Here is a 20,449-nt window from a genome sequence, read left to right as displayed (position 1 = left end):
ATCAGTAATCCACCCTTTGCCTTATTTCTCCTGAGTTGGCAAAGGCGGCTGGATGCCAGATCATGAGGATTTATTTATGTGCACAGTGAGTGGTTAAAGTGAGGTGAAATTAAATTCCTCAAATGATTATTGCTGACACCCCCACCCCCCACCCCCATACTTCCTGCATGCTCATAAAAGAAAAGACTTGCAGGTGCTGGTGGAACATTGCTCATGCTTTCCTCAAAACTCAACCGGGGGCATCCGTGCCAGATGGAAGGGTGGCGTTCCATCCTTTGCGCCCGGCCAAGCCAAATATCCACCTGGCAACAGCTGAGCCTGTGGTGAAATATACGACATCTTCATATTTTCTATCTTTGATCTGGGAAGAAAACGGCCTGGCGCTTGTTTATAAAGACCTCATTTGACTTGCCGAAATCAAGAATGTCATTAAAAAAAAATAAAATAAAATGAAGTCTTAACGCTAGATTCTGGATAACATAGCAATGCCATGACATGAAGAAAAAAAAAGTCGCTGGAATCATTTTCTTGTCTTCATCCCTCAAAAACATTCAACCTCATCATAGAATATGTTCCGTGACTCGTGAACTTTATGAGCCTGATGTCATATTAGTTTGACACAGTTGCTCAGTGTTTCCCTACCCTTCACTGCCTTTTCCTGTGCTAAAAAAAAAATAGAATCCAATAGCATCTGAATTCAATTCAAAAATAGGCGGAACGGCTTGCTAGGGATTAGCAAGTCTGTTTTCCGTATTGCAAAGTGATAAAGTAAAGCCACTCCGGTGGATCCGTAATCGTCATCCGTCCATTTTCTAGATCACTTTGCCTCGACCAGGCATGTATTGCTCGCTCTTCACGCTTCATTTGGCCATAGCTGTATGTTAGCTATACAGCTATTGTCCACAAATTAGGTCAAACTTGCACACAAAATATTAATTTGTTGACCCGAACTCAATATGATATTTGCCACGATATATGAAGTTGTGAGTTTGATGTTATTTCCGTGGACAACTTTGACACCTGGGTCAGCAAATCCAGCGCATCTTATCTAAAAATAGTAAAACGCTACTTCTACCTTCGCATCGTCTAGAAAACGTGCGCTCCATTTGCCGACCCGGCTGTCCCGGAATATTTTCAATACTGGGGATTTCTATTTTGTGCTCAAATTGGGCACAGATGAATATTTTGTGGCCACGGATGAGCATTTTTTCCGCATGTTGTAGCTTCAGTTGTTTGTGTGGTGGCAAAAAAAAAAAAAAAAGAAATCACCCCCCCCCCCCCCCCCACCACCTTCCCTTTCCTCCCACAACTACAATATGTAACATCCCTGGAAGTGAAGCCAAACACACTTAGGCAAACTCACGCTGACCTCGTTCCAACTGGCTTGACTGGAACCGGTCACAACGCGGTGAGTGTCATTGGCAACTATTTCTACCGCACCTCCAGAACATGTGTTCCGACCTACGTAGTCATGTCTCAATATTGTTTTCACCCCTATACACGGGACCTCCCACGGCCTTGACAAAGCCCGCAAACCCATCTGGCCCACTTATCTATTTCCCAAGAAGGGTCCTGTGGATTTTTTATTTTATTTTATGTATTTATTTGAAAGGCAGTCACACTTCTGTGTTTTGAAAACAGATCGCGGGACCATGTGTTTGTGGACTGACCCATTTTGGTGGGAATGATCAAGCTGTTTCTGTCATTGCGTAACTCCATGACACACGACCTCGGAATACAAACAAACACAGCAGTGGGACACTACAATCATCGGACCGAGCGTGGGTGGAGTGGGGTATTACTTCTTTCCTGGAAGGTTCTGTGCTTTAAAGTGGTCTTATTTTTGCCCCCCCCCCCCCCCCCACTCACTTTATGATATCATTGTTTAAAACCTCACATACTCCATTATAGACGTTGGAAAATCATTCTCTTTGCAACCCAGTGCAACATTACCTGCGAGCCAGCCGAGCATGTGTTCCATCACAGCTCGTCTTGGGTGGAGGGTGCACAAGACTTGGGATTGGCCCAGCGTGGAGTTCGAATGTGACCACTGGTTTGATGGATGTCTGAAAGGGGAGGAGACTTCAAGCATTATCTATCACTGTTACGTCAAAACAAACTGGAGGCCTGTTGAGTTGATATGGCCACTACGTCAATGACATCCGTATTATGGGTTAGAGCTGGGAACGTTGAGTGACCTGTTGATGCTTTTTCTCTGGCTTGTGGTGGTGATTCATGCACTAAATACAGCGTGAACTAACATCGCGACATCTGTCATCCACTTGAAAATGAGATGCGGAATGCAATATTATGTCACAGAGTGAAGGCTCAACACGGGGGCCTACTCGCTTGCAGCATTTTATTTTATTTTTTAAATCATCTTGGAAAAACTGGCGATTTTACAACAAAACAGATTTTTTTTCTCTCTCTCGTTTATCGTTCTGTCCAGGGCTCCCAATGTGTGTGTGGACGGGTTTTCAAAACGGAACAATTTGTGAACCTTATACAACTGATGAAAATTGACCACTTGTGTGAATGATTTTGTAATGAAAATCTACCACCTGAAAAAAAAATACCTGTATATATGTATTTTTTTGCAATTTCAATGCAGTAGCTATTTACTTTTTGGATGGGTTGATTCCCGAAAGCCATGGTAAGCATTTATTCAACATGTTAGGCATTCCATATTCGTCTTAATACGTTAATAGGTTATTTGTTTTCAATTGTAGCCCATCACACTTAAAGGAAACGATTGTCTAACTACAGTAAAAGTGTCATGTTTTTCGCCACGACTGTAGGCCGATGACATTTCTACAAGTAATAGTACAACTTTGGCATAATAATAGGACAACCACGTGATACTAATGAGGCAAACCCGCACAGTTGACAACAGCGTGTTACGAGCACGACGGAAGAACGCTTCACTCTCGTTCGTTTGAGAAAAAGCACCCGGCAGAGGAGGGAGCGGAAATGACGTGCACGCCTATCAGCTGGTGGAGCGGTCACAGTGCGCGTGCGCGGATATCTGAATGCGTGAGCGCGCACGTTCGTGCGTCCGAGAGGGAGAGCGCCTCTGGGCGGAGGCTGGGGGGCGGACAAGGTGAAGAGTTTGAGGAGGAGAAAGGAGGCGGGGGGGAGATCCATAGGAGTACATTCGAGGTTTGCCGGCTCCTTCGACGTTCTTCCCGGACGCCGCCGCGACGCTTCACGACGCTTTTCCCCAACGTAAGAACTTATTTTACCGTATAGCAACTTTGCTAGGGCTGCAACTGAACTATGAACGGGGCCTTTTAAAAGCAAACGTGCGAAGGGAAAAAAAAGCGTGTGACACGAGCGACGTGGTTGTGTTTGAAATGACACCGAGAAATGTTTAATAGGGAGAAATGTGTTGTTTACATTGTTTAGCGCAACCGAGATGAGCACAAGCTAGCTTGTTTTGAGGGCGAATGCAATGCCACATAGGTTACGAACTTGACAAACGCCAGCAAAGAAGTGCTCAAAATTACGCCTCTCGACATTTTTTTTAATGTTGACTGACATTGATTCATATGCAGCACACTTAAGCAGCAACGCAATAAAGGTCTCTGTCATTAAACTGCTGTCAAAAATAGCTGTACAGCCAAAGTAAAGGCATTGACTCCTTATGGACTCGTAAGACGAGGCACATATTTTACAATAGAAAAATTGAAAAACACACCACCAAATAAACAAGAAGTGTATTTATCGAAATATTGTTTCAGTTGTCTCGTTTACTCACAAATTAACTTGTTTAGTTGAACACAAAGCTATTTTTTCTCTTGAATGAATGGCAACAGGTGATGACAAAAGTTAAATGTACCTTTTTGTCATTCTAGTGGCAAGATATAATTGTTCTGCCTGTCACTATCGATCACTGTCTTAGATAAATTCACAACTATACGTCTTTGTAGTTAAAAAAAAATCAAAACATTTTTAAACGGACTTTTTTTTAAAGCTCACTCGGAACTCGATTCAATAACTCACGTCAAAAGACTTAAGGGATGCTCTGAACACAACAGTGTCCTTTTGCAAGAATGCAACCTCGGCTAATCTCTGCACAATACTCGCATAACCGCCTTCCTGTTGCATTATGGTATGTTTAAGATCAGGTGACATTAAGGCTTAACACAAGGCTCTTAAAGGTTGTCCACTTTAACTAGCGAGCTGTGCAGGTGCAGACGGATGTCGCAACTTGTGCAGTTGCAACTAGGAGGCCAATGGAAAGTGATTCATAGTTTTCAGGTGTCTTTCTTTGTATTAAGTGGCACAAAATACAAAGATATGACTCAAATTGGAGATAAAATGTAACATAAACATTTTTTTACCCAATGTACCAGCACATAAGTCCTTCTGTAGGTATTGCCATCATGAAAAACGTTATCATATTAGCAGGGTAGCAGGGCTATGTGATAAAAATAAGACACAACCGTGCAAATGTATTTATTGTATTTAAAAGTTAAATATAACTCAACTGCACCCTTATTGTTTATTTGTTTTTGTGTCATCCTACTCAGAAATGAACAGGCGAAACAATAACAACCTCGCTCGGCACGGTTCATCCGTGAGCAACAAGTGTGGCATTATTAAGTGCCCTCGCCTCTCATTTAATTCTCGGGATCTCCCCCGTTCGGGCCCAGTAAAGCTAAATGAGTCCCATTCTTTTGCACAAGGAACCACAAATGTCAGCAAATGTCAAGCACTCTGAGCTTTGGCTTCACTTTCAAAGCCTATTAGCAGTGCGATTTGCCCTTTTGGCCAGCCGCTTGATTGGCGTCAACAGACTCATCAGCCTTTGCCGCAACATGTGAGATATACAGTGGAGCCTTAAAGGTTGAACATAATCCCTTTAGAGATGCTTTGTTGAGTTCTGGTGTACTCAATTTTGGAAATTATTTTCCAACTAGCACCTGATGGGAAAGTGTTTGGATGTTAGTCAAATCTATTAACTATTGAGATCTATTAACAAGATTGAAGAGCCTAGAGCCTAAATAAAAATAAAAAATTCAACAATAACGCTGTTAACAAATCTTTTCCGCTAGTTAGTTAATCTGCTCACTTAGCTGAAGCCTGGTGAGATTTCGTGAGACACCCACTTGCATATTTTATGTTTGCCTTTCTTGGAAAAAAATGTGACCAGTTTCCAAATTATTCAACCGTAAGGGCGAGAGAGCAAAATTAAGTCTGCAATTATCAGCTGGCTATCTGCAAATGGCATGTACACATTCCCACTGAGCAGGGGAGAGGCCTAAAGATAGCGGCAGCAAAGCCCCAGTGGAAAGAGTAATTGGCGGGGTGCTCGGAGTGGCTGAGAAGGAGGAGGAGATCTAGTTTGAAGCATCTGATATCTGTTACATAATGCTATGTACAATGGAGACCCACTGGGAGAGAGCAAGGAGCAGTGCCAAGCAAGTGAGAGGAGCGAGTGAGAGTTCAGCTCCAGTGTGTGTGTCTGTGTGCAGACTCGCATACGCCGAATCTGCGGATGTCTGCTTCCGCCCAAAGATTTGTCGAGTCCGCTTGACAACCTCGGCTTTCTTGAGTTTGGAGAAAATCTTGCTCATGAAACGGATGCCCTAGAAATGTGCCAGCTTTCCGTTCAATTGGGACGCCAGATCGGACGTGTGGGCGGGAACAGTCCCCCCCCCGGCCCCCCCAACTGCCACGAAAGAGACGTCGCAACGAAGGCCTCATAGTACCACAGAGAAAAGGGAAAAATGTGTTATTTCACCAAATCGGTGACACCATTTTAACGAAGGAATGCAAAAAATTCACTCGCCGACCTTAGACCTTGCTTAATTCTCATGAAAATACCACTTTATGTTCATGATATTGAAAGTTATTGTCGCCAAATGAAGTTTTTCTTGGAAAATTACCATTTTCATTATTGGCTTTATTCTAATAAGTGCATTCTAGTGCTCTTCGGATTTGTGAAACATTTGTTAAAATGTGTTTTTTTTAAAAATAATTTCTCGCCACTTTGACTTAAATGTCAATATTATGTTCAATGTAAGGTAAGATGTTTAATAGTCATTCATCGATTTGATTAGTTATATTTATTCATTCATTCATCTTCCGAGCCGCTTGATCCTCACTCGGGTCGCGGGGGGTGCTGGAGCCTATCCCAGCTGTCTTCGGGCAGTGGGCGGGGGACACCCTGAATCGGTTGCCAGCCAATCGTAGGGCACACAGAAACGAACAACCATTCGCACTCACACTCACACCTAGGGACAATTTAGAGCGTCCAATCAGCCTGCCACGCATATTTTTGGAATGTGGGAGGAAACCGGAGCACCCGGAGAAAACCCACGCCGGCCCGGGGAGAACATGCAAACTCCACACAGGGAGGCCGGAGCTGGAATCGAACCCGGTACTTCTGCACTGTGAAGCCCACGTGCTAACCACTGGCCTACCGGGCCGCCCCTAGTTATATTTATTCCACATTTTTTCCCATGTGTCAAACTGTTATTATTCCGTATAAAATGTAATTTTTTTGCGAATGTTTCTGTGCGTGGAATATAGATCTACTGTACACGATAATTCCCCAAACCAAACAAGATTCCGTTCCACTGCTTTTCTGGCGTATTTTTGCATCCGTCTTATTTTTATGTCATGTGTTTTGTTTTTTTTCCCACCCTCCTGCCTCTATTTTCTGCTCGATTTTAGTATCAGTAACATCAGAAAATCAGAAGCCGCCATTGCAACAACAACACAAAAATCAAATCTAGCAGCGCTGAAGATGGCTAGCGCGTGCTTGCGTGTGCTCGCTAGCGTGTGTAGATCAGCTTTCCAACCACAACCTCTCTCGTACTCATAACTTGCCCCCGCCCCGCTTACTCGCAACAGATAATGCGGCACAGTGCAGTTAAAATAGCCCACTCTTGATTTCAAGTTCCCTCCCACACCACCACCCCACATCCCCCATTTTCTACAGACACCCCCCCACCCTCCTTCCCCCTTTGGCTTTACATGCGCTCTGCAGGTGGTGAGTGGTCATGTGTTGCTATGGAGGAGGGTGGGTCGAAGGGTGATGGACTGTGTGTGGGGGGGGGCTTCTTATTTAGTCGTAAGCCCCCGGGCATTGTTTAGGAACTGACTTGTGTGTGCGTCGCGCACAATGGCCGTGTTTACTTTGGATTTGGTGTGCACATGTTCATCCATGCATGCGCCTTCACTCGCACTTGTGGACTTTGTTTTCTGCTTGGGAGCGAGCGGGGTGTTTGGTTTGGTTCCCGTCGCCTTTCTTGAAGCGTATGCCAAACGCAAAGCGCTCTGCTCAGTGTTGAGCGCAAATCTCTCACTTGGGAAAGACGATGCGATTTGAAGCCGCCGTTGTCTCTCAATGGAACATTCCCTTTTCTTTTTCCTGCTTTCTGCGCGTTTGATTTCAATTCAGTACATGTCCTGGTTTCTGTGCAGGGTGCCGAGACCAGTGGGGTGTCACTCCCTTCATAAGGGGGTGCTGAACCAACAAAATGGCCTTAGCGGGAGGTCCTGACTACTTCCTATGTCACTCAAACTACCAGGTGAGTGTATCGAGAGTGAAATAGGAAACTATGAGTATATTCAATCTTACGGTTTGATCGATAGCCACTTTGACGTTGGCTTCCGCGTCGGACGAGAGAGCAGTGCTGGGGGGTGTTGCTGAATGCAAACGCATGAGGTGACGTGGCGTAACGGGATTGGCTTGTGGTGCGATGCCAAGGTGTGTTGATGGATTGGGAAAAAAAAATATGTCACGTTCATGTCATACATGATGATGTGTAGAAATTCTGGGTTAGCCCGATGCATGAGCGCCGATCTTGGAAGAGTCCTCGTCCCTTAGCAATGAGTAACTCGCAACACATCTTGACTGGTACTCGTAAGAGGGAGCATATAACTCCTACTTTGGCATCCCTTCACTGGCTCCCCATTCATTTTAGAATTATTTTTAAGATCCTCCTCTTTGTTTTCAAATCTCTGAATAATCTCGCGCCACCTTACCTCTCTGAGCTCATACGCCCCTACACCCCTGCCCGGCGCCTCAGGTCTGTGGACCAGTCTTTGCTAGACGTACCAAGAACTAAACTGAGGCTCAGAGGGGATCGAGCCTTTTCTGTTGCTGGTCCATCTCTCTGGAATGACCTCCCACTGAACATTCGGCAAGCCTCCTCGCTGCCCATCTTTAAAGCCCTCCTCAAAACTCACTTGTATTCTTTGGCGTTTAACTCAGCATGACTTAGATTTGCTCTTGATTTTACTGCTTGGTGCTTTCTACCGCCTTATTACTTATTACTGATTCGTCTTACTGTTTATTGTATATGTTAAATCGCTCCATGTACAGCACTTTGTATGCAGCGATGGCTGTTTGAAAGTGCTCTATAAATACTGTTGACTTGACTTGACTTGACATCAGACCCATTTCTAATGTCCAATTCCTGCAGAATGAGCCTTTTTTTTTTTTTTTTGACTGCGGGATTTTCTCCACTTCAACCACCAGTAATGCAAAGAATTTCTCTAAGGAGCACGGCGAGAGTCTATAAATAGGAGGGCACAACAACAATAACAAGCTCGCAGCTTTGCTCTGCGACAGGCCCGGACGCTCACGATTGTCGGGTTTTGAAAGAGGGGGCTGAGGTTCTCGCTATTTTTTTTTTCTCCCCCCCCCCTTTTCATAAACGGAAGGTGACTTGCTAACAGCTGAGCCAGTTTGAGGGGTCATTAAATTAGATTGGTTCGCGTTAGCTTCCAGGAAAGTTCCAGTTCTGCACCAGTAAGACTGCAGTGAATAGTCAATTGAATCCCCGTCGAGAGCAACATTCCTCCAGCCTGCATCTAGTGGGAGGGGGTGGGGGGGGGGGGTTCTTTGGTAGTGCGAGGGAGAGAAGTGGGTCATAGCATTTGCTATGTGTGTGTGTGTGTGTGTTTTATGTAAAGACTGACATGACACAGCATGGCACACATTCATTCCACCCCGTGGAATCTCTCTGCGGAGCTTGCGACCGCAGAGTTAGTGTGTCTTGATAAGCCAGTATTTTGAAAACATACTTGCATAATACGATGAAGAACATTACTGCAGGCATGTTTTGGTCGCCTGGGCCGCATTCCAGGTGTGTGTGCGTCTTCCTCGAGGATAAATAAATGTCTTGTCTGTCATTGTAAGAACTTTGGATCGAGGCAGTGGAAGCATCAATCAACCGTCGTCTTCGTGTGCAAACGCGCCCGTAAAGCGCGCGCGTGAAACCGCAGCCATCGCGCCGAAAGTTGGGCTGAGTTATGGCCCGAGCGGGGGTCCGAAGGGCGGAAAACACCAACGAAGGGACATACCCGGCGGCACGTCGCCCGGCTCCAAAGTTTCTTCCAGTGGCGGCCGACGGCCAACACGTGTGATCTGTCTCGGAGCTCGGACTACAATTCCCTCTTTCTCCCTCCCTCCCCCCCCTCTGAGGTCAGGGGTTAGCGGCTGTGTGCATCGGTCGCCCGGGCAACTTGTGGTTATGCTCCCAAGTAAGTACAGCGGTTGCTTTGCGAGAGAAAGTCCAACTGGTTCGATGTGCGTTGGAGTGTGACAATTGTACTTTCACTTCCGACTTTGATTTGTTCCGTGACTGAGCTAACGACTTGGTTGACCGGAACATGAAACGAATGGAAATGCCATTCCTGCGACGGTTTTCTTTGAATTGAGAAAAATGCCATTGTCCGCATGTGAAAACATCCTCAGAGACTGGATCGCAATTTTCATCATTTGTGATGAAGCCAAAAAACCTCGCGCACTCCACTCTACTGCATTTGCGTGTTGACGCATGACTTGATGGGGCGTGGCCGAGTGAGTGACGTCAGGATCAATAGCATCCGGTTGGCCATTTACCTCGTGCTTTGTTCAGTGTGAACATCTTTGGCATGCTCCATGCGAGTGGTTTCCATTTTGCGTCCAGATTTGACCGTTTGTCCCATTTCAATTGAACGACTGAAAGTGCACCGGCGACAGTCCCTCTTCTGTATTTATTTATTTGGTACGGTCGACGCGTGCTTGGCTGATGTCGCTCACCGCCGGTCCAAGGAATGCTCAGGGAAGTTTGCGTCAACGCTCAGACGCATCACAAGTCGGAGGGAATGTTGCCGATGATTAATCCTGCTTCTAAGATGAGTCTCCTCACTTCAGACTCCTTATATCGCACTCCTTTTTTTTTTTTGGGTGTGACTTCCATCCTGGTTGGTATCACTAAACTGATGTTGTGAGTGAAATTTTAGGCCAATTTCCAAACTGCCTTCCATTTCAAAAGCGGTGCACCATCCATCCATCCATCCATCTTCTACCGCTTATCCGGGGCCGGGTCGCGGGGGCAACAGGGCCCAGACTTCCCTCTCCCTAGCTACTTCTTCCAGCTCTCCCCGGGGGATCCCGAGGCGTTCCCAGGCCAGCTGGGTGACATAGTCTCTCCAGCGTGTCCTGGGTCTTCCTCGGGGTCTCCTCCCGGTGGGACATCACCGGAACACCTCACCGGGGAGGCGCTCAGGAGGCATCCGAATCAGATGCCCAAGCCACCTCATCTGGCTCCTCTCGATGTGGAGGAGAAGCGGCTCGACTCTGAGCCCCTCCCGGATGACCGAGCTTCTCACCTTATCTCTAAGGGAGAGCGGTGCACATGCAGTTGAAATCTTTCTTGGATGAACGTAACATCGCGGCGGTTTCAAGATGATGCATAGCACAGAGTCCGCCCCGTTATGCGTTTCTAATGACATCCTCCTGGCAAATGACACTTGGAGACTACGTGTGACCTCTGCTTTTATGGGATTTAACTGCAGCATTTGATACAGTGGATCACGGTACTCTGCCGACTCGTTTGCAGCACTTGATGGGCATCGGAGGTAGCGCTCTTGAGTGGTTTAGGTCCTATTTAGCGGACAGAACCTTTTGTGTCAGCTTTAAACCAGACAATGATTTTCAACTTGAGTGGCAAATTGGTGCCGTTGTTAAATCCAGCTTCTTTCATCTTAGACAGCTGGCTAAATTAAAGTTTCCGTTGCTGGTCCCTCTCTCTGGAATGACCTCCCGCTGAACATTCGGCAAGCCCCCTCGCGGCCCGTTTTTAAAACTCCCTCGTATTCTTTGGCACTTGACTCAGCATGACTCAGATTGGATCTTAGTTTTACTGTTTGTTGCCATCTTTGTTCCTGATTTATTGCTTTATTGTTGTATATATGTTAGTTGCTCCATGTACAGAACTTTGTATGCAGCGATGGCTGTTTGAAAGCGCTCTATAAATTCAGTTGAGTTGGGCCAAAAAAAATTAAAATGTCTTGGGACCCACCCATTTTTGGTCATTGATCTTAATTGTTTGCAGTTTATGCTCTAAGTTGTCCCATGTGCAGATTCTGCATGAGAAGGCAACACAACTTTTTACGTCTCCAAATCCTTGGCCACATTCGTGTCACGAACGAGTAGATTTGATGTCGGTGAAAGTTTATACGCGGGTCCGCCTTGTCAAAATGGCTTCCGTGATGTATGTGCACACTCGCACGGTTCTATATTCGCTTCATTTCAAATTCGGAGGTCCTGATCCGGCTCCGATAGAGAGGGTGTGCTGCAGGCCGCCGACATCCTCCATCCAACAGGCGGCCTCGTCAAGTTGCCTTCCTTGGAAAGTTTTTGGCTGCAGCTTCTCGGAGCTGTAAATCATACTTTGGGCATTCATGGATGTTTTCGAATCATCCCACATGCACGCGTATGTGCGTGCGTCTGCAGCAGGACATCTGGCCACTAGCAATTCCTGGGAACAATTCCCCTGCCTTCTGCGTTTTCCACGAAAAGTAGACATGTATTTTATTCATTTATATATATATATATATATATATATATATATATATATATATTTATTTATTTTTTTTGTTGGGCCCTCCCTCACTCTGCAGCTTTCAAGGCCGGAGGCTGCGTCGAATTACCCGATGCGTGAGGAACTTGACTGTGAGCGATGGTTGAAGTGTGCTCGGAGAGTGATTGAGTGTCATATGTGGCGGTTTGAAGCAAGTGTGGGCGCGCATGTGTTGGTGTGCGACAGGCAGGGGAAAAAGGTCAGCGGGTCACCGAGTCCCAGTGCCGCAGGGTCAAAGTATCGCCCGTGTGTCACTCAGTGTTCCTCGAGAGCAGAGCGGAGGTGTGAACCCGCCTATTGTCTGAGCGCTGTGAAAATAACCCACTGCCTCTTGCTTCACTGAAATATCTGACATCCAACACCCCACCGCATGGCCTTTTGTGACACGCTCGGTTCAAAAACATCTTTCTTTTTTTGTTCTGCCTGTTTTGTTTATTTGGCAGGAGGGCATGGACCGCAGTTCCTCTCGCAGGCCCGAGGAGCTGATTGTTCCAGACTTTCAGCGCTCGGCCCATCCAAACTTGCCACATCACCATGGTAACTCCTGTCCTGTCTCTTTAAGAAATTACATTCCACAGCCAGTATGGCCGGTAATTGTCCGTCACTGTCTCCAAGCTATAGATGATGGATGACATGTTCCCCTTTCTAACAATTCCCCCATATGTATCGTTGTGGAATCTTTGTGCTGCCAACCTTTCTCGCTCACAAAGGTTCTCCCCAACTAACCCCCCACCCCATTTTTTTGTCTATATTCATCATCTTGGACATTGACTTCCTTCATCACTTCAAGCTCTGCTCTCCAGATGTCGAGCTTTTAGTCGACTATTTAGTTGCGCATTTGTTTTGATGACCTCTTGAGCACATTCGACTCTTTGCTCCCTGCGCCACGTTCTCAGAAATCCCTTCAGTCGTCGTGGAAATGCCTGGAAGCAGAGGAGACGTTGTAAATCTAACATGGGCCGACCTCCTCTTCTTCCCTCGAGTTCGCCGATGCGTGCTCGGCATGCATGTGCAAGTGCGTTGTCAACAAGGCCCAGAGAGGTGGACTAGGAGTGTTTGTCGGCCTGTAGGTCAGATCATCGGAAGGGAATGAGAGATGAGAGCAAGTGGGAGAGGGGCCAGGTGGCACAAAGGATGAACAAATAGACGCCTTCCTATCCCATCGAAATAAATTCGATGACAAACTCACCTTTTCAGCCGCTTTCCATGATGCACAAAGATGCCACAAGATGGCGGCAAAGCTCTGGCTAACGGGAAAGTAGCAATCGGTGTCCAGTGCTGTATGTTGAAGTGATATATCCCCACTGAGAATCTCACATCTTTGTACACGATGTCAGGGAGGAGTTAAGTGTACCCTCCCTGAGTTGTTAGCGGAAGTAACGGGAGTTTTTGTTGTATGACTACCATCTCACATTTGTCCACTGTATGGTGCGGTCTTAATACTTGCCGTGGCTGTGAGGGTGTTGTGGAAGTCAGCATTTGGATTCTTAGGTGAGTGGCCGGACTACTTCGGACGCCACGCACGAACCGTTCAATCTCACCTGGCACAAGTTAGCCAAGGTAGCTGAGGTCCGAGTTGCCCATCAATGATTGCCTCTGCCAGGGACAGAGAGCGCTCATTCACTGTATCCTGCGATCTCGCTGGAATGTCCTGTCCGCGTTCGTAGCCAGATGCCGGCCAGACGGAGGCTGCAGTTCCGAACCGTCGAAGAAAAAGGCGAGGGAAAGCCTTTATGTATGTTCCCTGGCTGAAAGCAAAAGTGCAGTTTGGGCCAAGCCGGCAATGGGAGGAGGGTGATGAATGCCAGCGATGCTATCATTATCATCCTCCAGCTACGTGATAGTCCAGATTGAATTCCAAATGGCATCTGGCTCATCGCGCCAAATCCGAAAGTGATGTTAAAACTGCGACAGCTGTCATCACCCATTTTTTAAATTACACAAGGGGCTTTAAATGTCACCCAGAGAATGAAAGTTTGAGAGCAGCGGTGTCTAAACGTTTTCCTCCGAGGGCCACAAACTAAAAAAAAAAATGCGACCGCCACTTTTAAATGTTTTGATATACATTTATCAAAGCACATCCAAATCATTCCATTGAGCCATCGCGTATTGTTTATATATGATCTTCTGAAAACCTGTTACCCGAACATCTTAATTTTAAACAGTGTAAACTTTATTCACCACAGTGTTATGAGCAGAAATGCTGTTGCCTGATTTGACATGGAAAAGCTCCACAGTATGTAAAACCGATCGCTAGCATATCGGTGGGCCGCTTAAATGGATGGCTGGCCCACAAATGGCCTCTGGGGCCATAGTTTGGACACCTCTGCCTTTGAACCATCTTGTACACGGTTCAGCTCAGCTTCTGTTTGCATCAAACAGATGGCTGCAAGAGTGAAGTTGCTTTGCGTAAAAGCTGTCGGCAGGGGGTGAACAACACAGCCACTTTGCATGATAGCCATCCCCTTGCTGTCCTCATCAGCCGTTCACCTCGTACCCCGTGTCCTGCTCTTGAACATCACATGACCTTCTGTCCTCGACTTCACCCCCCCACAACCTCTTTCTTCTCACTTGGACTGCAGACGGTGTCCATTTTTGATTTTACTGTATAATTACACGCACATCAGCACTGCATATTGTACACCGCGTCCTCGGCTGCCCTGTGTGCGCGCGCGCACGCACACACACAAGTGTGTTTGGTGTTTGACTTTGTTGTGAACACTCGGTCCACTCAGGCTGGTGAGCGCTCGCAGATTGCCGCGATTTATTTATTTATTTTTCGCAAATTGGAATGTCAGGAATTCCGTGCGGTGTTGGTTTGGGACGGCCATCGGTCAAAAAGGGGCCTCGGGACATTGGAACATATTGGTGCCTTCATGTCGGCTTTTTTGACTGGCCCTCGCCTCAAACTGGCATTATTCAAGAAGTTTTGACTGACAAGTGTGTTATGTTGCTCCGGTGTGGCCCGAGCCTGGTTTTGCTTGATTGATTGTGGGTCACATAGTCAGTCGTAGTCACAAATGTGCTGCTAGAATTGTAGATGTTGCTTTTGTGTCTTCATTGTTGCGCCCCTCTGGTTCGAAATGTATGTCTGACCGACAGACACCTGCAGCCATTGCGACTTCCGCTGTCCCTCATAGTTCTTTGTCCCCTTTTTCTCACAGACGACGACGTGGATCTGGAGCAGCTCGTCAATGAGATGAACTCCTCCATGGAGAGCGTTTACTCGACGCCCGCGGACACGGCTCTCATTCTCAACAACGGCCACGCGCCTCCCCACCACCACCACCACCTTATGCACGTTCCCTTCGTCAGACACGGCCCGGCCGTCCGACGTCACGCGCCCCCCTCCGTACCCGCCAGGGAGAGGCTGCGGCACTCTCAGCCGATGCACATCCAGGCCGTCAGGTAGACGCACAACAGTCTCCTCCTTCAATCGTTCTCCGTCTGACATCAATAAGCATTATCAATACCCTTTCAAGGACAGCGGTTACTACAGCGGACAGCTTATCATGTGATCAGGTTACAGGGTGCGTAAAAGGGTTAAATACTTCATGCGTGACTTACTTTAATAGATGTTCCTGGATTTGGGATGCAATCAATTTACAAACCGCAGTCTGATGATGTCTGAAATGCCTCCTAGTATGAATGATGGCTTCAAGAAATGCTTTATAGCGAGTTGTAGGTAGAAACGTACGTTTCGGAATGAGAGCTATAAATTAAGGCAATGGGAGCATTCCAAGATAACCTTGCCTTTTCTCGCTCCGTGGTTTCCCCGGGTTAGCTCAGACAGAGACTTGACTGTCTGTCTATCTGTGTGTGTGTCTCCCCCTGCAGGTGCCTGCGGGATGAGCAGCATCTGCGTCCCGCTTCTCTGCCTGCCATCCCCAACCCTTTCCCCGAGCTGTGCAGTCCGACCGGCTCGCCGGTTCTCAGCCCCATTGACGCCTCTCACCAACACGTAGGTGCTCACAAGACACTTCAGAGGTTCCCAACGACTACCGTTCTTACCTATTTATCATGGCCCCAAAATGCCCGATAGCCAACGCCATCCTGAATCTTTCCCCCCCTCCGTTTGTTCTTGTTGTTGTTGCGATTGCATTGGAGTCATGAGAGCGCTTGAGATCAGCTGACTGGCCTATTTTGCTCAGGTCAGAGCAGCCTGTGTTGACTTTGCATGCCCCCGGCCTTCCCTCCAATCGCAGGTTACCCCAGGTTATCTTCCGCCGTGTGTCTTTTTGCGAGTATAATATTATCAAAAACACAACAAAGGCACCCGGCCATAGTGAGAGCCGTGTTTTGCTTATGGAAGGAGGTGAGCAATGTCTCCAGGATGCCGGAAAGCGGGCGCAGGCTTCCGTAGCGGAGGCGCGAGCGCGGGCTGGGAACGTCTGCAGGTTGGCTCTCTCTGAACTTTGTTAATCCATCTGCTTGCTCCGGCAAGACAGGCGTCCATTTCCGGTTCACACGCTTTCAAGATGGCTCTTGGCGTCACTGTGTGTGTGTGTGTGTGTGTCACAGCCTTGCCCTTCCTCCCCCCGGCAGAGCCTCCTGTCCCAGGAATTTTCCATCCTTTTCAGGATGCCCTCCCTGAATAATGAAAATGATTCTGAATGCTTTTTTTTGCGACACGCACTTTGACCGACACGCTCTCGCACCGAAGCGTTTCCACCGACGTTTTGTGCCGATCGCAGGTGCGTTCGACACGCATTCATTCGACTTCCTTGACATCATCTCACAAGATGTGCAGTCAGCGACCGAGCTTGCACTTTGCACAAAGGCCCCGTTGTGCCACTTTTCCTCAAGCATCTTCCATTTTGTTCCGTTCGGCTCATTCAACGGCTGCCTTGTGCGCCGAAATGGGACAAAACGCATTCACATTCAGAGGACATTTTTGTTTTATTCTACTTTGTGTCTGCGTGTGTGTGTGTGTGTGTGTGTGTGTTTTTTTTCCCCCATTATTGAGGTTAAAGCAGTCCGCTCGCTTTCTCCGCCGCTCTCCTTCCCTGGAACCATCATGTGTTCTAATCATAATTAATGCTTGAAAAGAAGCCGTCCAGCCTTTGAATCTTGACCTGAACTGATCAAATCAGTGTCACAGTAAGAACTCCAGACCATGGCGCTTCTGCTGGCATGCAACGTTGTATCACCGAGGAGGTTCCCAATCGTTGGTATGCGTCGAGTACATTTTAGTGTATGGCACAGATGACAATCTGCAGTACGTTAGTCGACAGATATAGTTGCGTTGTATTTGGAGTGGCTTGGTTTTTTGTTGTTGTTGTTTTTAATCGCAGGATCTCTCTCAAGGTCGCTTCCCTCCAGCTGTTCTGCTGGAATCTGAACATTCTTCACTAATCTTCAGTCTTTCTCGCTGGAATACACGGCTCATATTCTCAGCTTATGTTATTACGCTATAAGTTTACCCGAGTATATGCGTGACATGACAGGTTTACGGTCGCCATCGTCGCTAATAAGATAAATGGATTTGTCCTCTGGGTGTTATGAGTAGCCCACTTCTGCGCTCCTGGGAACCGCCCGCATGTTATTTAACCTTGGTTCTGGTGGGCCCTCCTCAACCTGAACCACGTCTGCAGTTAAGGTGGCGCCGCACTCAAGAGTATCGTTTTGTTGCGACCGCCTCCAGGGATTGGATTGGTCACTATACGGCAGAATTGATCAACTTCAGCATCGGGTTGCGAGCCGTAACTATTCATTCATTCATCTTCCGTACCGCTTGATCCTCACTAGGGTCGCGGGGGGTGCTGGAGCCCATCCCAGCTGTCTCCGGGCAGTAGGCGGGGGCCACCCTGAATCGGTTGCCAGCCAATCGCAGGGCACACAGAAACAAACAACCATTCGCACTCACACTCACACCTAGGGACAATTTAGAGTGTTCAATCAGCCTGCCACGCATGTTTTTGGAATGTGGGAGGAAACCGGAGCACCCGGAGAAAACCCACGCAGGCCCGGGGAGAACATGCAAACTCCACACAGGGAGGCCAGAGCTGGAATCGAACCCGGTACCTCTGCACTGTGAAGCCGACGTGCTAACCACTGGACTACCAGGCCGCCCCGAGCCGTAACTAATTCGTCCTTTTATTCGTGAGCACGGACACTGCCTGATGAGCGTTATTCGGTCGAGAATTTCGGTTTACCGCGCAGCTGTGCCTTCACCACTGGGAAAAGTACGAGAGTGGTCCGATAAAATCGCTACCAGATTGATTTTGGATGATATTTTTTGTACCGCTAATCCACCCCTGAAAGCGTTTCCCCCCCCCCTGCCGATTGCCCGCAAACATTGCATTGGAGTTGAAGATCTTTTGTCCGGCATGGAAATTAGATCTTCCTTCCCCGCTATTGTTGTGCGAGTGAATAGGAGCGGCGAGGTGGACTTATTCGTGTAGCAACTCGGAGCCATTCGTGGACAAACGCAACGCAAATCGAGTGAGAGCGAGTGTTGATTTTAACTTGAAGAAATGACAAAAGCCATTAGACAACTCTGATCAGTGCTTCTCCATCCGATCCCCGGGATGTTTTAGTTGTCCCATCACATGCTAGCTTATTGATAGCACACAGTTGTGAGCACCTGCGGACATATGTTCTGATTGATCGCCCAAAACGCGTTTGTGATGTCAGGATTTATTTTGACAATGTCACGGCATCTGAATGCCGAGTCATTCCATCCCTATGGTGAGGACTTCTTGCCCCGCTTTTGTCCACGGTCAGCTGATGTTGGCCTGCACGCAAGGTCTGCTGACCCGCTGCAATCAGATCAGGCGCGCCAGTGTGTTGTGTTGTGTTGCGTGCGTGCGTGCGGTGATTGCGGAGAGGGCCTGTTCTAAGCTCATAATGACATGGATGTGTCAGCTCTATTGTTCGGGAGTTGCGTCACCGTCGATTCCAATGTGGATCAAGGTGCTGTCTCGCAAATTGGAATTCAGTCGCCCACCTGCTTATAGCGTGCGAGTTCATGTCTTCCGTGGAAGTAGTTTACCGTCGTTTTTTTTGGGGGGGTTGACTGAGAAATTTCCTTGCGTCCCAAAACCACACGTTATTTGAAACGGCGGCGCGGCCTCCACCTCTGACGAGCACTTAGGGTGCGGTAGCAACACTGGCATCCAGGAGAAATGTCACCATACAGCACGCCGCGGAAGCCTTTTGACACAAAACCGTGTCGGTGTTGCTGCGCGTTGATCAAAACCCTGAAAACGAGATTGAAAAGAAGTTTACTCGGTCATTGTCATCGAAACATAGCCTAAATCGGCGGTCGCTGGCCTTTTTTTTTTTTTGCAGACTGTTTTCACCTCCGAAGCTATATTTTTTGACAAAGTGGCATATGAGCAAATCAAAACATATGATTAAAAACGCAACAGACCATTCCGTGTCATTTCCGCGCGGCAGTTGCTGTAATTAGTGGGAACTCTTGCATTTGTTTCTCTTCTGTGAGCTGCTCGCGGGAGATAATGACACCCGAGTGCCTTACTTGAGGTCAGTCCGCGCCAGGATTTGGTTTTGTCGCCGTCATTGCTTCACAAAGATAGGACGTTGCAAATGGAAGCAGAATATTCAGTCGCTTTTGGGGCAGATTTTGAAGGTTTTAATGACCTCATTTGCAAGCTCGTCGCCACGTATTACGCAGTGGGGGCTTTTTTCCCGGACGTTGGAGAGCCGCTTCTTATTTGGATTTGGGATTTTCCCCTTTCTGAAGAAACGTTCGAAAGTTTCTTTCTTTTTCTTTATACATTTTTGAGACCTCGTCGGCTTAAAATTGACCACGGCATCACCGCCGGGACAAGGGGCTGCACCGGATTTTCAAACAAAAATGCCTTTCGGACTCTGATCAATCAAATATTCTTTTTGTCGAGTCTTTCCGTGCCGCAAATGTCCGATGGACCAGCTGTTTGGGACTGCTCCCTTTAAATAACCCATCGTGCTTTGTACCAATTGGTGAACAATAAAAGGAGCTAAAGAAAGAGTCGATGTTGGATGCATTCCACGTGCAAGGAGATGCAGACGACGCCTTACTTTAGGACACCCCAACGGTTGCTTGCACGCAGACTAGCATCTCTCCAACAAGTACTTTTTATTTTAACCGGTATTTATTTACTTGATTTGCCTTCAGCGGGACTCAAACTTGTTCCTTCCAGCTCCGTAGTCCTTACAAATGAGCTGAAGCCGCCCGTTTCTACCAGATAAAGAATAAGCTTTTTCCTCTGCGTGTCGTAATTCAATATCTCAACCAATTGGGCTCGAAACGTCGGATTCTTTTGGAGCCAATGAGTGACGGTGTTGGAATTCAACCCCCCCCCCCTCCCGGTACATTGGAAACAAACCTCGCGGCAGCGACAAATGATCGGTCAGCTGACAATCTCCCCGAAATGCCATCATAGATGCGCTTTTGTCGATTTTCGATTGCCGTGCAGAGAGCAGAGAATCCATCATTGTGCTCTTATGTTACATAAAAAGATTGCATCTGCAGAGAAAGGCCCTCGCCGCCGCCGCCGCCGCCTCCTCCTCCTCCTCCCTCGGCTGCAACTGAATTGAGATTTGCTTTACAATATGTACTTTTTGTCATCGCGGAC

At 47.4% G+C, this 20,449-nt stretch overlaps 1 protein-coding gene across 2 annotated transcripts in view; it reads left to right on the top strand.

Annotated features, from left to right (window-relative positions):
- Positions 1-3,088: 3,088 nt before the first annotated feature.
- Positions 3,089-20,449, top strand: part of LOC127603576 (growth factor receptor-bound protein 10-like) — a 35,563-nt gene continuing 18,202 nt past the window's right edge. The window contains exons 1-5 of one of the 2 annotated variants that reach the window (XM_052069927.1): positions 3,089-3,225; positions 7,435-7,541; positions 12,311-12,404; positions 15,032-15,275; positions 15,705-15,828. In XM_052069927.1, the coding sequence (XP_051925887.1) occupies positions 7,491-7,541; positions 12,311-12,404; positions 15,032-15,275; positions 15,705-15,828 (513 nt within the window). In that variant the 5' untranslated portion in view covers positions 3,089-3,225; positions 7,435-7,490. The remainder of the gene's footprint in view (positions 3,226-7,434; positions 7,542-12,310; positions 12,405-15,031; positions 15,276-15,704; positions 15,829-20,449) is intronic. The other variant, XM_052069928.1, reaches the window with a different exon arrangement.

The sequence above is a fragment of the Hippocampus zosterae genome, chromosome 7 (genome assembly GCF_025434085.1).
Source record: "Hippocampus zosterae strain Florida chromosome 7, ASM2543408v3, whole genome shotgun sequence".
Classification (NCBI taxonomy): domain Eukaryota; kingdom Metazoa; phylum Chordata; class Actinopteri; order Syngnathiformes; family Syngnathidae; genus Hippocampus; species Hippocampus zosterae.
The sequence above is the reverse complement of the archived record's forward strand: the minus strand, read 5'-3'. Positions and strand labels throughout refer to the sequence as shown.